General features: G+C 31.9%; 1 protein-coding gene across 1 annotated transcript in view; it reads right to left on the bottom strand.

Annotated features, from left to right (window-relative positions):
* The window catches only part of LOC145732923 (uncharacterized), a 138,866-nt gene that overhangs the window by 4,938 nt on the left and 117,419 nt on the right, over positions 1 to 16,509 (bottom strand). Inside the window, exons 13-20 of the mRNA XM_081985471.1 lie at positions 14,649 to 14,819; positions 11,487 to 11,777; positions 8,971 to 9,219; positions 8,208 to 8,386; positions 6,044 to 6,172; positions 5,109 to 5,418; positions 1,055 to 1,267; positions 853 to 1,003 (exon numbers count right to left, since the gene is read on the bottom strand). Of these exons, the coding sequence (XP_081841597.1) occupies positions 853 to 1,003; positions 1,055 to 1,267; positions 5,109 to 5,418; positions 6,044 to 6,172; positions 8,208 to 8,386; positions 8,971 to 9,219; positions 11,487 to 11,777; positions 14,649 to 14,819 (1,693 nt within the window). The remainder of the gene's footprint in view (positions 1 to 852; positions 1,004 to 1,054; positions 1,268 to 5,108; positions 5,419 to 6,043; positions 6,173 to 8,207; positions 8,387 to 8,970; positions 9,220 to 11,486; positions 11,778 to 14,648; positions 14,820 to 16,509) is intronic.

Genomic DNA, 16,509 nt, shown 5'->3' with positions numbered 1-16,509 from the left:
TTCAAAATATACTTTTGGACTCTCTTTAGTCCTAGTAAGGTCCGTTCTAGCATTAAAAGTCAACTTTTATATTATTTTTAGTAGTAAAAAATGAGTTTCATGCACAATACAATCTTTGTCTTGATTTCCGGACTTTTTTTAGTTCTTGAATGCCAGTTTCAAACACTCAACCAGGATGGCAGTCTGAGAAAGCGAATCATAAGACCATTCCTAGTAGTAAAAAAGTTTTTAGACTATTTTGTTTTCAGTACAAATTTGGACTTTTACAAGTCTTGAATGTTCAGTTTTAAACTATAAAACGATTTTTTAAATGGAAATTTGGAGGACTGTATCTTCCTTAGGAAACGTTTTTCAGAAAAATGAAATAATGCAAGTCAACTTATTTTTTGATTAGCTATTAAATGGTGAATTATTGACACTTAAAACTGGACCACCTTGTATACTACTATTATTTAGAATATTTTGGAAAAGTGCACCAAATTTTGACTCAAATTTGTAATTTTTGGTCTACTATACTAAAAGCGGCCATATTGAAATTTGCTCAAAGTTACCTTTTTTACTAATTTTAAACTGGGAAAACGAACCTAACATCCATTTAGCTCTAATTGGTATAGTTTCGGAGCTAAAATAAAAAAAGGAACGACAATTATTACGTCACTGCCAGTAGTTTTGGGACGAGCTGTACGTTAAATGCCTTAGATCAGGTGTATACTTTACCTACAACCAAGTGTAAAGTTCGGTTTTCGCAACTTAAAAAATTGCGTTTTTTACTGAAAACTACGCGTAATTATCTATTTACACTGCCGGTCGTAGGTAAACTAATAAATACATAACTTGTAGGAGAAAACTTACCTGATGTTATCCCCACCACTGTATATTTAGAAGACTTGGTTTTAGGTGTTTCTATCAGTTCAGTAAACACTACCAATAGTTTGCTTAGATGGCTGGAAATTGCCAGAAGAATGAACATTTCAAGGAAAGTCAGGTAGACCATTAAATATTGCTGTAAATGTCACACTTAGAAAAAAATAATGTAAATCTAAACTAAACATACTTGAGGAGGTTCCTTCAGAATAGCGGTAGCAAACAAAACTTCACATAAAAATAAGGAAAGTGAACATTGCACTTTGAGAGCAATCAGGCATGATTTTTTAGCCAGAAAACAGGAAACCATCAAACAAATCGTCGTGAAGAGAGTCAAGATGATGCAAAAGAAGAAGCTGCAGATCAGGATGTATTTGTGAGGCTCATTCGTTGGTACTAGTTCCTACAAATAAAATTTTACTTTAAATAAGTCGAAAAGGGCATTTAAGATATATAATATCAAGGATTATATAATAGCCGCTTTTATCTCTTATTGAATGCATAAATTATAGGAATCATTATCAAGTTCCTGCATGATTCCAACTTGGCTTGCGGTAATAATTGAACTATTATTATAGAGGAAATAGGTAAAACAAAGTTCTATAAAGTTGAGTGGAATCGATAGCTTTTCATTGAGAAAATAATAATAACTCGAATTTCAATGGGTTTCTGAATGAGATGAGTGTATTAATTAGGTTGGATTATGAATAATTTGGTATTCAAATTAATAACAGTGAAGTGTTATCTAGCTTTAACACAATTCAGGTTGTAAATTTCAGTAATTTGACCAACATACATCTACCAAACCAACGATAGCCTTTTACTAACCCTCGTTCTAAATTATTTAATTAAAAATTCCTCTTTTAAAGCGTTATAATGCACCAAAACCGTAAAACTATCCTTTATCCTGAGACAAGTTTAATTTAAGGTTAGTTTTATTGGACCCTACAGCAAACTGCAATTTTATTCTATGGCAGCAATTTATACACTTTGAGCCACTTAACGTTTTTCTTCGTCGATTAAATGTATTTGCATTTTTAAAGACTGTTAACTGTTTTAAATTTAATCTTAAAGCAGAATACGGTCCTGTATGTCTGGGATTAATATGATATAGTTTTAGCAGCCTGAAGGTAAGCTTTAATCCCGCAAAGTTCGGTGGCTTATTGCCACTTTGATCACGAACCAGACACCGAATGGTTTAATTCGTCAGACAAACTACTGTATATCTCCTAAGCGAGTCATTAATTATTATTGACTACTCAGTTTTAGTTCGATTAATCAGAACTCGGTAGTTGCTAGAGTATTTGCAATTCTCAAGTGCAACGGAAAGCCTTGGAATGATCATTAAGGTCTTCGGTATATTATTCCGTTGGTTGCTTATATTAGTTAATATTGAAAATTATTGGATGTTGTGTAAGGGAAATATATTAGTTGTACCTGTATGAGTTGCTCGGTTACCCATTCAGTAAGTTTCCACAACTAGCTAAAGTTAATTAGGCAATATGGTGGTTAAGAGAACGTTTTTTTTTCTTCAATACAATACAGTACAACAACTCTTTATAAGCAATTGTTTTATAATAATTATACATTGAAACACAAAATAAATAGCGTCAAAAAGAAAAAAAAAAAAAAATGGTGATACGTCACTCACTGAATAAGGCTTTAAATTTAATAAAATCTTAGTTTTGAACGTTTTCTTATTAGATATACATTGCACACTTTTGGGCAAAAAATTATACAAACGAAGACACACATAAAACGGATATTTTTCTGTAAGTGTTAATATATGTATAGGATATTCTACATTTAGATTTCGTGCTGCAAAAAGAACATTAATGACCAATTTGTACATACTCCCCTACAACTTTCCCTATATGGCATATTTTTTTCCCTATAAACACATTTTGAATTTTACTGCCACTTATCTTAATATTGACTCAAAATTTGCGAAATATACGACTTTGTGCATTTTCTCATTAATATACCTACCGATCAGTCCATAGCATACTGAGCTTAACTTTTTAGTTATCATATTTTTCTGTTCTGTCCAATCAATAAAATAACAAAAAATCGCAAATTTCAACAAAAAACAAACTACGTCACTGGATTTTACGGAAAAATATCTGTAAGAATCCGTTTTCACCTCTTCAAAAAGTTTAAAGATATCGGAGATACCTCAAAAGTGATATTTTTCAATTTCCCCCTGTATCTTACCAACGAAATGGATTATGACAATTCTGCTGATGCCATGTTTAGGCAACCTCGTTAGTTTAAAAATAAATGAAGTGTCGAACATGGGACACCCTGTACATACATTCCAAAAGAATGAGAAGTTCCGATAAACGTACTCTCTTAAATGCACCTTCTTTGATATACAGGGTGTTAAAGTTGATTGATTTCGCTACATCGCTCCTTTCTATTACATTATTACGTCATATTTTGACGGATGACATTTGACTGTCAGTTGGCGCTCTGTCTTTTGTTCTGTTTCAAACCTGGAAACTGTCAAATTCAATCCCATATAGATGGAACACCACGAAACAAACTTAAAAGTAATAAAGTCAGTGTGACTTTGGTTGATTGCATTTTATACCTTCATCAGTGAATTTTTGGCTTTTGTAACATTTGTTTCACTGTTTCTGACTAAATTTTAGTTTTTTTTTTAAATATGACAACCGTCAAAATCCTCTCCATAAAGCTGTAAAACCATAACACACTCTTAAAATCCAGTAAAAATAGTATAAACAGTACCAAATTAATTTTATAGCATTATGAGTGAATTGAAGAGTGGAATTTTGACAGTTATGACATTTGACGGTCAGTCACAGTTGTGTCCTAAACCTGAAAACTGTCAATTCAATTCCATGGAGGTACAAAACAACAAAACATATTTGAAAAGTAACAAAATCAGTGTGAATCAATTTACTTTGATTTTTGCTATAGCTTTTTTCCTTTTATAAATATAAAAAGTTATAACGGAACTACCCTCAGTAGAAATGGAGTTAGAGCAGTTTTTAATAAATGCAGGTTGGTGTATCCTGTCACTTTTTGTCTTGTTGCTGCTAAGGAGGTCCCTGAGAGCAAAAATACTTTAATACAACAAAAAGAAAGAAAAAAATTGAACCGTAGTAGTTTAATTACTGTAAAATTAAACCTAAATTATTGGAAAAAGAAAAAGGAGTAAAAAATAAGAAACACAATTATTTACGAACATGATTAAAGACATGAAACAAAAAAGAGCAATGTTACAAGGAACTTATTTTTTTTTTTTCAACAATTTTCATGCTGGATAAATAGTCACAATTAAAGGAATGGTAAAGAGACAAACAAAAATTTGTGGTATCTGACTATCAACTCAAATTTTGACTTTGATACTTTGTTTCTGTTGATTTTTGTCTCGATGTCTTTAATCATGTTCAATCATAAATTATCTTTCTACTTTTTTTTCCTTATCTTTCCTCAATAATTTAAGTTCAGTTTTAAAATAATTATTAATATAATTCAGAATAAATTCAGAAAAAAACGATTGACACACTGTATCTCAAAGAAAGGGCATTTAAGAGGATATGTGTATAAAAGATGTTTTCTCATATTTTTTTGAATGTTATAGTTTAGAGTTTGTGACATCAATTCAGGGACACTCTGTATGCGTTGGATTATATTTATTCGATTTAAACTGGTAGTGTGATGTAGGTATATTACTTTAATTACTAAATATAAACTATCTTTTGTTAATTCAATTCAAAGTAATTTTTTACTGGTTAGTTAGTTGTAATAGAACTTTTAGATTAAAAAACGTAGTAATCATAGCATGCTCCTTGTTTCAAAATCTCTAGCAATTTTGATAGAACAAACGTTCTATTTCAGAAGTTGTCACTTAAGTTTGCGTAACTATCATTGATTAAATCAAATTATAAAGTGAAAATCTGTTCGAAGACAAGTGAACAAATTCCCGAGCCAACTAATCCAAACTTTCGGATTATATCTTTGCTTGCTGCACAAATTTCGGTACAAACTATAGTATTAAACACGAACAAGTCTTGTCAGACAATTAAGTTTTGCATAGTTTCAAGCAGCTCCACTTGGGAACTGCAGATTGCTTTGAGGTTGAACTATTGGAGGGCAAGTGCCGTTATAGTCATGTTTTATTATTTTCCCGATGATTATATCACTTGGCGATTATAAACTGTGCGGAAAACACTATTATCTGTGAAATAGTATGTATAATGAAAGTCATACGTTACCTCAGGTTGGGTCAAAATTAGCATAAGCACGTATGAACCAAATCTGGAGCATAAACAAGTTGAAGTACGATCATCGATAAATTCCACAGAGCACGTATAAATATCCCAAGAATATGCAAAATTCGTTGGATCTGCATATCCGCAACGTACTTCCCATCGTTCGTTCTTGCTGGCATTGATCAGTTCTGTGCTGAACATGTGCTGAAACTCTATGGATATGGACATATCGTCGCTGCTAGATCGGTTCGACAAAACTGGAACGAAACTGGCAATTTGCGAGAATATTTGATATTGAATTTCCGTGCCGTCCCTGGAAAAAGAATGTTCAATAACGGTACGTGTCTATATCATTCGTTCTTAAGAGATGCAGGTGCATCTTCTATGTAATATCAAATTTATTTTTACTTGGAAGTTTCTAAAACCAGAATGGGTAACATAAATACACTTTCTGCAAAAAGCCCGAAAAAACTACTAAAGAAAAAGATTAAATTTTCAGGCACGTCCGTCCTGTGGTCGTTGTGAACGTCGAGTCGGATTCCAGCTGGTAATTCTTGTAAAATGCTAGCAAAACCAGCTGCTCTTTGAGCAAACCATCCTTTTTTAGTGTAGATTAGTATGCAATAAAGCGAAGCAGATAAGTCCTTTTTAAGTTGAATTAAACTTTTAAATATTATTTAGCAAGTAAGCATTACTTATAAAAAAAGACATATTTTTGGATTAAACTTATATCAAGGAAGTTACCAAGAGACCATTTTGTATGCAAAGTGGAGGCAAATAAATAAAGCTCCATACTTCGGAAGCTTCTGTATAGCTGGTAAGGAGGCCCCGAGGTGCAATTACAGGTTTAGACAGACATTCTTAGTGCTTTCGTTTTGTCTTGTTTGACATGTTTGTTCGAGGGTCGGGATAAAATAAAATAATTAATCGTTACGTACCGTATTCTTAAAAACGATTTTGGTGGCAGGAATTGAGAAAGATTTCGGTACACAACCCCCGCAAATATATCGGAATAAATTGGGTCCAGACGTTGTGATGTTAGTTTTACTGAAGACCAAGTTTGAAGCCTGAAAAAAAAACTCAATTTAGTCTTCAAATCATGTTAACTTAAAGCTTTACTAGAAATTTTAACAGAAAAATGCATAGAGAATACTTTAGTTTATTTTCTGTCATTTTTATAAACTCCCTGCCGCCATCGCTCTGAAATATAACTGTCCTAAGTTAATTTTTTCAGTTCGTTAAGTAGTACAAAGCTTATATAACAAACATATTATTAAACCGTGAAGAAAAAACTAATCTTCTTACAGAGCTAATGATAATTTTTTTAAATCAGAAATAAGCAAATTTTGTTACTTACTCAACTGGTCACTTTCAAAAATGTAGTTTTTAAATTTTACTGTATTGGAGTGATGGAAATATGTATAAATAAACCTTTACTTAAATTTTTAACAGAAAAATGCATTGAGAATGCTTTAATGTGTGTACTGTAATTGTTATAAAACTCACTTTCCGCATCGCTTTAAAATAAATTTCTGCTTCAAATACATTTTGCGTTTATAGAGCTTATATAAAAACCATTTTTAAACCACAAAATGTGTTAGTTTTATTGAAGATCCAGTTTGAAGCCTAAAATAACCTCAAAACCAACAAAAAAATAGTAACAGTAAACGTGAAATTCAAATTTAATTATTTTCAGTCTTGTTACAGAAAAAGTAATAATATCATTTTAAAATTAGGAATAAGAGAATCCGTTTACTTACTCAACTAATGATGATTAAACATGTAGATTTTAAGTTTTAAAGACTCACACAAAGGTTATTCTTAGGGTCACGCTTAACTTAAAATTTCAATAGAAAAATGCATTCTGAATATTTTAACTTAATTTTCTGTAATTATTATAAAACTCACTTCAAGCATCGTTGTGAAATATAATTATTCTTCAAATATTTTTTTTTTAAGTTGGTGTATGACAGACACAGCCAGAGTTGCCAGATTGGTCGACTCCATTTTCTCAGTCGAAATACTAAATTTATTTCTTAGAATATACTTTGTTATTCATGGATTTAAATACATTTCATTAGTCCCTCTGTCTTTCTTTGTTTCTTTCAAACTGCCACTTTTATTTTGTTTCTTTAAAAATGCTAGAAGATATTCATTCAAACGTTAAAATCTAGCCCGAAATTTTGATCTAAACTAAAGACCATTCTCTTTCAAAAATCACAAATAACCGAGATATTAGTTCGGAAATAGAGCATTGCAAGTGAAGAAGCTTTTTAAAGGTGTCACAATTTGACAGCTCCTAGTTTGGTTTTTGTGACAGCTACGAGGTTCGTTCAAACGTCAAAATGTAGCCCAAGGCTTCTATTTTCTTTCTATCCATTCCACCGTTTGTTAAATTATTTCTGTCTGTCATGTCTTATTTCTGTCTGTCAACTGTCATTATTCTTTTGTCTTATTAAAGATGACAGGTAACTTTATTTGACACGTGCAGTTTTCTTTTTTTTCAACACAATCTCATTTAAAAAATTAGAAATAACCGATATATTTGATATGAAATAGAACAGTGTAACTCTACTAGAAATATTAAAGGTGTCACAATTTAACAGCTCCTAATTTGGTTCCTATGACAGTAAGGAGGTTCGCTCAAACGTCAAAATTCGTAGTTCGTAGCTGACGAGCAGACAAGTGAAGAAGCTTTTTGAAGATGTCACAATTTGACAGTTCCTAACTTGGTTTTTGAGAGAGTTAGGAAGTTCTCTTCTTCCAAAAATTCTACTTTATATTGTTACGACACAATTTTTATGAAAAAAAAACGCTATTAACTGTTCCATAGATTTTGAAGGTATAGTGCGTTTCTAAATAAACTAAAACTGTCACAAAAGGGGTGGTTTTCAATCAGACCTAAAATCTCAAGTTGTTCTTCTGGTAAATACCCCAAAAAAAATCCCCTATTTTTTGGTAAAAATCTCCCAATCTGGTAACCCTTTACAGAGCGGATATAAAAACAAATTCAAAAACACCAAATGTATTAAGTTCCAATTTGTGCCCTCTAATTTCTGACCTAACGTTGAACGATAATTTTACGTTTTCTGCATAACTTACCCCAACTTTCTTCCAATTGCAGGAACATGAAGCGCAGTTTGGCTTGGCGTTTCTTTTAGAACAGTAATATCAAGCGTATTCAGGGACAGGTTGGAAGATTTAAAGCCTTCCCGTTCCGCCAAATAAGATCCCGATATCCTTAGCTGGTCGAATAATATCTGCTGGAGCAAGTTGACTTCCTGGAATGTTACGTTTCAGTTTAATCTTGCTGGATAAACATCGTGAATTATTTATTGTTGATTTTTTAGGAAAAATGTTGTTGACCAGAGAGTTATGAAGCGTAAAGTTTGTAACGATGTGTTTCTGGACGAAAATTTATTCACGTTTAAAGAGAAAATTGGAATTTAAATTTTGTATAAAGTTTACACAGCATATTTTAAACTTTGAAGTTAAAAGGCAGGAGAAATTAAAATTAGTATGAAGTAATTAAAATGCAATTTACTTACATCCTCTAGGTATTCCAGCGCTTTTAAGTTTTGCATTATGTATGACAAAAATTATTTAAAAAATATCAATTATTTATGCAGATTTCCTGACAAAACATGTTACTGGTTGGGAAATTGCATTCAATTTAAATTAAAAATTTATAGGGGCATGTGCTCGACCTGTAATAATTCAAGCCCGAGTTGTTTTTGATTTTTTCAGCATAAATTTAACCACAAAAACAGCTTACTTTATTGCCCCAGCTCGTCAATAAATTACTTGTTCAGTTCAGTACTAAAATTGTAATAAAACTAAAGGAAAAACTTTACAAAATACTAACCTTGGGATGTATCAAAGCCTCAGGAACCGCAGAAATGACGTCTAAGACTGAAATTACACTCCGAGTCAAATTCAACATGGTGTGATTTACAATTCTGACTTCCTCCAGAAAGGAGGATATTTCCTGCATTAAGTATAAAATTCGAGCTCCTTCTCCTGGACGTAATGGAACCGTGGAAGCGTAATGGTGGAATCCAAAGAATAAGTTTTCTAAGCTCGTGTCAACGAAGCCTAATTTGAGTTTCTCGTACTGAAAGTAAATTTGTTTTTATGGGTCTTGCATACGTACTATTACGGTTCGCGTATAGTGTTCACCGCTACAAGTTATGAATAGCTGCATTCATATTCTTAAATTATCTAGAAAAGTCGCTGTAATAGAGTTTTATTTAGTTTTGAAAATTGTGGAAATATACGTAACAAAAAAAACAGTTTTTTAAAGTTTGGAAAATATGACAACACTTCGTCACCGTAGAATTAAGTTGTTCTATACACCAAAACTGAATAGTGAAGAAATTGAGCTTTAAAGAGAAAAGCGCTAATTACTTGATATTATATGATCGGACAAGTTTTATATAAACTCATATAATAGAATCAACACATACAGTGCGTTTTTTTTAACGCGCAACATAGGATTTCACGTGTTAAATTTTTAAGCCCATGTTTGACCATGTTATTTTGGAACTACAAGTATAAAACTTGACGGGTGGCTATTTCGTACCCTGAAGCTTAAGTAAGTTTACCAATTCGGCCTAAAAAGTGTTAAAAAGCTTGCAAAAATCATATTTTTTCGAATAGGTTTTATCGTTTCATACTCCCTGTATGCATTGTTGTTCTTTGTTGTTTTTGATACTGGCACGGCAGTTAGCAGGTAAAATTTGGCGTAGAAAGTAAAACAGGGTGATCATTAACTTTATATCAAGAAAGTTAAGAACAAAAGAAGTATTTTTATAAGTGAATTGTTCAAAGTGACCTCCGTTTGAAGCCAAACAGTACATCATAAAATGCCCTTTTGACGTTCAAAAGATGTCGGATCGTGATGCAGTCAAAATATGTCACTTTACCTGCTACCTGCCCTGCCAGTATCGAAAACAACAAGGAACAACAATGCATACAGGGAGTATGAAACGATAAAATCTTTTCGAAAAAAAGTGATTTTTTTCCAGTTTTTAATCACTTTTTAGACCAAATTGGTAGACTTACTTAAGCTTCAGGGTACTAAAGACACACCCGTCAAATTATAGACTTGCAGTTCCAAAATAAAATGGTCTAACATGGGCTTAAAAATTTAACACGTAAAATCCTATGTTGCGCGTTAAAAAAAACGCACTGTATATGACTTAAAACGCACACTCATTTTCCATAAAATGTTATTATAGAAGTTATTGAATTTTTAAAATTTAGATATAGAACAAAAGCTGCTAATTTATAAAAAGATATGGAACAGAATTATGTGAAATAGAACAACATAATTTTTTAACCATTGCAATTATTTATAGAATTTTAAATTATAATATAGATTAATTAAATTTAGGACAGATCAAGAACAAACAATCTTAAATTTAATAAAATCTGAATGTTAATTTTGATTATTGTTTTTTTTATTATTATAATTAAATATGATTTATAAAATATGTTTCTTTCTACGAATTAGTATAACCGAACAAGAACAATTTTATTGATACAGTGTTTTCAATAAAAAAGTCAATAAACGTAGCAAAATCTCGAAAACGATAAAAGATCGACATAAAGTCGTATTAACAAAAAATGTTTAGAAATAAATTGCAAATCTGAATTTATAAGAATCTAAGGGGGTATCATTTAAAATAACGATACGTCCAGATTTCCATAAACGTCTAAGGTACCATCCACTGTTGGACAACCTGTATACGTTTCAATGCAGTTGTGAACTGCATTAATTTCTTGAACTTTCATTATGCTTTCATGCATTTTATAGTGCAAATGTAGATTATTGGATTTAGGACACTATAAGTTGATATTTTTCGATTGCAGGCTTGTCATCATATTGACCATACAAGAAGGGATAAAGACTACTCTAATAATGTTTACATCTAAATAAAATTGTGATATAGTTCAAAAAAACTATTTTATTTTGATGGTTTGTTCATATTGTCTATATAGGGTGGCCCAAATTGATTATATAATACTTGAAAGGTAGGAAGTACATAAAAAATAAACGCCAAAGTGTCATAGTCCCTTTTCGGAGCTAGCGGACCCTAAGTATATGTCCCAAGAAAATTTGTTATCTTAATTGATATACTAAAATGAAATTTGGCATGCTTGTTCATCAAAATGACGGTATCTGAAAAACTATGCAAAATAAAATGTTCAGACAAACTTTTCTTAGGAAAAAGTATGGGCTATCACATGTGCCCCATCAGAACGATCTAAAATTACAGTTTAAAGAAATTTACAACAGCCCCCGTTTTGTACAAGTTATTTTAAAAAACTGACAAAAATTCTGAATGACCACTTCAAAGATAAAATAAATTCTCCTACCTTTCGATAAATATCTCCTAAAACTCGACTTGTACACTGAGAAAAATCCGGAATCCCCCAAATTGGATTTTTCCCATCTTTCAGTAAACATTTTCTGGTAACAATCCCGGTGTATTCTTTCGGACAGTCTTGTATATAATCAGTATCAGGGGCAGTTTCAGGCCAATCCAAGTCATAATTTTGATCTTTAGGACAGGTATGAACACCTTCCCGGTCTAAAACGAATACTTGAATAGTTTTTTCTGATGAGGTGGTGCCATCCTGGACCAAACAGGAATATTTGACGTCTTTCTGAAATATACAGTAAACTTGTGTAATAAGTAAATGTAATAAGTTTGTGTTGAATTGTTTTGACAGTTTTGATACTTTGAAGTTTGAATTGATAAGTAAAAGTTTGTATAGGCCTAATTCTTTGCGGATTGTAGGCATAATTAACATGTCAACCTACTGCTAATTACTTTGATCTTTTAGCAGTGGGTATAGTGGAATGGAATGGATAATAAATTTGATGTGACGCAAATGAATGCGGCTTTCATGTTGAATCCAGTTTTAATATTTGTGACGTATAGAAAGGGCCCAAGGTAATTTTCTCCACGAAGTACAAAAAAAAAGGTAAATTATCGAAAATTGTATTTTACAAATATTGTCAAAGATTTGAATTTCATTTTTTTTATCTATTTAGCATTTTATACTTTCAAGTCACTGGTAAGTGGGTTTTGACAACTGTCACGTGACGCAAACAAAGTAATAAAGTGTCCCTTATCGTCCCAACTGTCTAATTTGTCTCCATAGAGCTTTAAACATCACTTTCAGTGTAAATCCTCAAATTAGCAACTATTTCTAGTTTTCCTAGTGTTCCTTAACATCAGAACTGTAAAATTTGGCTCCAAGGAGCTGTAAAGCCAACTTATAATGCAATTTCTCAAAAAACACATCTATTTGGCATTTTATACTTTCAGGTCATTGGTGAGTCAGTCTTGTCAGTTATGACAGCTGTCACGTAATGAAAGCAGTATAAAAGTGTTTCTTGACACCCCAACTGCCAAATTTGGCGCAATGGAACTTTAAACACAACTTCTAGTGTCATTCCGCAAATTAGCAACGATTTATAATTTTATAGTTTCAGGTCACTAGTGAACAAGCTTTGACAGTTATGACAGCTGTCACGTTGCGTAAGAAAAATAAAAACGTGTTTCTTAACGTCAAAACTGTCAAACTTGGCTGCATAGAGCTGTAAACACGACTTAGAGTGCAATTCCGCAAATAAACATAATATCTACTTGGCATTTTATACTTGCAGGTCAATGGCGAGTTGGTGTTGACTGTTATGACAGCTGTCACGTGATGCAAGCAAAACACTAAAGTGTTCCTTAACGTCCCAACTGTCAAATTTAGTTCTATGGATCTCTAAACACAACTTCAACTGTATTCCTCAAATTGGCGACTCTTTATAATTTTACGGTTTTAGGTCACTGATAAACAGGCTTTGACTGTTATGACAAATGTCACGTGACGTAAGAAAAGTATAAAAGTGTTCCTTAACGACAAAATTGTCAAATTTGGCTCCACGAAGCTGTAGACTACTTACAGTGGGGTTCCTCCAAGAATCACATGTATTTGTCATTTTATACTTTCAGGAGTTTTATGTTACTGGTGAGTAGTTTTGACAGTTATGACAGCTATCACGTGACGCAATCAAAGTATTACAGTGTTTCTTAACGTCACAACTGTCAAATTTGGCTTCATGAAGCTGTAAACAATGTGTGCAATTTTTTAAAGAAACACATCGATTTGGCATTTTATACTTTTAGGTTGAGTTTTGACAGTTTTGACAACTGTCACGTGATACAAGCACAGTTTTAAAGTGTTTCCTAATGTCCCAACGGTCGAACTTGGCTTCATGGGTCATGGGCCTTTAAACACAACTTCCAGTTCCTCAAATTAGCAACTATTTCTAATTTTATAGTTTCTGGTCACTGGTGAACGGGATTCGACAGTTATGACAGCTGTCACGGGACATAAACAATATAGAAATGTGTTCTTTAACGTCAGAACTGCAAATTTGGCTTCACGGAACTGTAAACACAACTTACAGTGCAATTCCTCAAAGAATCACATCTATTTGGAATTTTATACTTTCAGATCACTGGTGATCACTGGTGATCTGAAAGTATAAAATGGACTGGTGAGTTTTGACAGCTATCACGTGGCGCAAGCAAATTAGGAAAGTGTTCCTTGACGTCATAACTGTCAAATTTGAATTGTAAACACAGCTTACAGTGCAATTTCTTAAAGAAACACATCCATTTGGCATTTTATACTTCTAGGTCAATGGTCAGTGAGTTTTAACAGTTATGACAGATGTCACGTGACGTAAAAAATGTAGAAATCTGTTGCTTAACGTCAGAACTGCAAATTTGGCTCCATGGAGCTGTAAATGTTATCTAAAAATGAACTTAAATTTAAAAATAAATTTCTGAGAACTTTCCATCTCTAAACATTTACAACAGTAATTCTGTCTAAAGCACAATCAATCTAACGTACGTCAATTTGAAGTTTTAGAAGATATTAACAAATTTTCACGTTTGATGGAGGATTCTAAAGCATATGGAGACTGAAATTGATTGGACTACTAATTTAATTATTCCATTCACCAACGTCTCGATTGTTAGTTTATAACATCATCAGGGTCCTGTATTTTATCTGTCTATAATCAGTAGTAGTAAAAAACAACACAGCTACTAACTTTCAAAAAAGTTTAATTGTATTATTGACGTAAAATTGAACATCACTTTTATCAGGCTTAAGAAATAAGACTTTAAGCATCTTCAAACACGAGTTTTTGATCTGACCGAGCTTTGTCAAAGTCGTGCTCTGGGGCTTTACACTTTGGCCCTGAAAAAGCTTTAAGGTCCATATTTTACGCTTTTCCCAGCAGTTTGTGGTGTTTTTAAATGCACAAAGTGAAATTTTTCTTGTCATCCCAAAATCAATTTAAGCTATACTTTTAGAAGTAAGTGAATCACTTATCTGTACATAAAATTTTGAATCAAAATTCTATTAAACTTTTACAAAGAGTCCAAACTTCCTCAGATCGTTTTCAAAGGGCACCAAAGGAATATAGCTACTAAGTTTATGAAAAGTTATAATTTTATACCATACCTCGACACGAAACACTTGTAAAATGGTGCCAGTGGGATACAAAGTTTCATACTTTTCAAAATCCGTTCTAACTGGAAGAAGTTCCTTGTTTTTGGTCCAACTATAAGTGAACTTCCTGCCGACTCCTCCGTTTCCTTCCACAGTTACACATTTAACCGTAAAGTTTTGACCCTACAAACAAACCCATGTTTTTAATGCGGTGTGTGTTCCAGTTAATTTCTAACATTTAAATAAAGTTCTTACTTCCAACTTTACTGTTAACGCTTTAGGCTGTGCATTTAATTAAAAATAATAATTAGATGTTCCTGTTAACTAGTCTCATTTCTCTCGGGAATGCTTATTTTACAATTAAATCTTCGTTCTAACTGAAAATTAAATGTTTTTTACTGTGAAATCGTTTATTTTATTTTAGTAAAGAGGAAGTGCTTATACAATAAAACTCCCGCTAATTAAAAACTAGATAAAACTATCCTATCAGATCATTTATAAAGAAAATAACACAGGAATCATATTCGAAACCTTCTCAAGTGATATTCTCAACAACTCGAAATACAGACTATGGCTAAAGGCTGTTATTGTCAACTAGTTCTGTCACATTCTATCAACACTTGCTCTAAATGTGCTCTATTACAATAATTACTTCACTTCACTTTTGTAATTATTCCTGTAAATTAATTTTGTCTAAGAGTAGTAACTTCAATCCTCATCAGTTCTCTTATTATACAATCCTAATTTAGCAGAGACAATTTTTTTATAAAACTTGTTACAAGCTGTAATTTAATACTACCGGTTTCATTATACTCGGGAAAGCACAGCCATGTTACAATTAGTCTTGTGTAACCTTAATTGAATTTAATGTTGTACTAGACAAACGATCTTGTAGCTTTTAGTTACATTAGTTCAAGCCCTATCGACTACAGTAATTTTTTCACTCCTGAATTTACTTTTAAGTGTAGGTAAGTTTTTGCTTGGAAATTAGTTTTTAAACATCAAGTTGCTTAAATACATATAAGCTTGCAGCTTACTTAAGATACTGTACTTTGGTCGAGAAAAGGTCGGAAAAGGTCTCCTGCTAATAAGATATATGGAAAATTTTCTGCTCCATAAATATTAAGTGGCTTAGGTCTGGATAGAGAAATACCAACCTTTCTCGTGCTATATTGAACTTTATATTTTCCCCTGGATCAACAGATCAACATTTGAGATCTGTAAAGGCTAAATCACCATATGTTTGTTGTTTATAGAATTTGGTTTCAGATAGAGATAAAGAAAACAGAACTTGTAAACTAGACAACTGTCATAAATTGCTATAGATAGTTTGATTGTCGTAAGCTAACCAGCAGACTCTAAAAACGATAACAATTGTGTAATTTAATTGTTAAAAATAATTATTAACTTAAGTTAACAATAATGTTAGTTAATAAGTGAGTTATTAGTAATTTGGTGTTAAAGATGAGATAAAATATTATTTTTTTACTGTAGAAATTAAAAGTGTGAAAATAAACCAAAGCAACGTCATCAACATAAAATAATAACCTCAAATTGCCAGTTTCAAATTTATTTTTTGACTTTTCACAATAGAAAATCTTAAAATAAAAAAAAAATGAAATTTTATTACAAATTAAAACAAAAATATTTTATATTATATTTTGACAACTCACAGGTTAAAATCAAGATTAAAACGGGTTAAAATTGACAACACGGGTTTAAGTAAACTCAATTGGCATTTTAAAGATGTCAAAAATTGCTAAAAATTGTATTTAGACTTTTGACGACACAAATTTAAAATAGACTAAAACAACATGAATTTGTCATTTTTTAAGTTGTCTTAAAGCAGTGCCAAAAGAATAAATTGACTTAT

This window comes from Ips typographus, linkage group LG8 (assembly GCF_016097725.1).
Source record: "Ips typographus isolate SLU linkage group LG8, UJ_Ityp_2.0, whole genome shotgun sequence".
In the NCBI taxonomy this organism is placed as follows: domain Eukaryota; kingdom Metazoa; phylum Arthropoda; class Insecta; order Coleoptera; family Curculionidae; genus Ips; species Ips typographus.
Note: the sequence above shows the minus strand (reverse complement) of the source record. Positions and strands in the feature narration are given on the sequence as shown.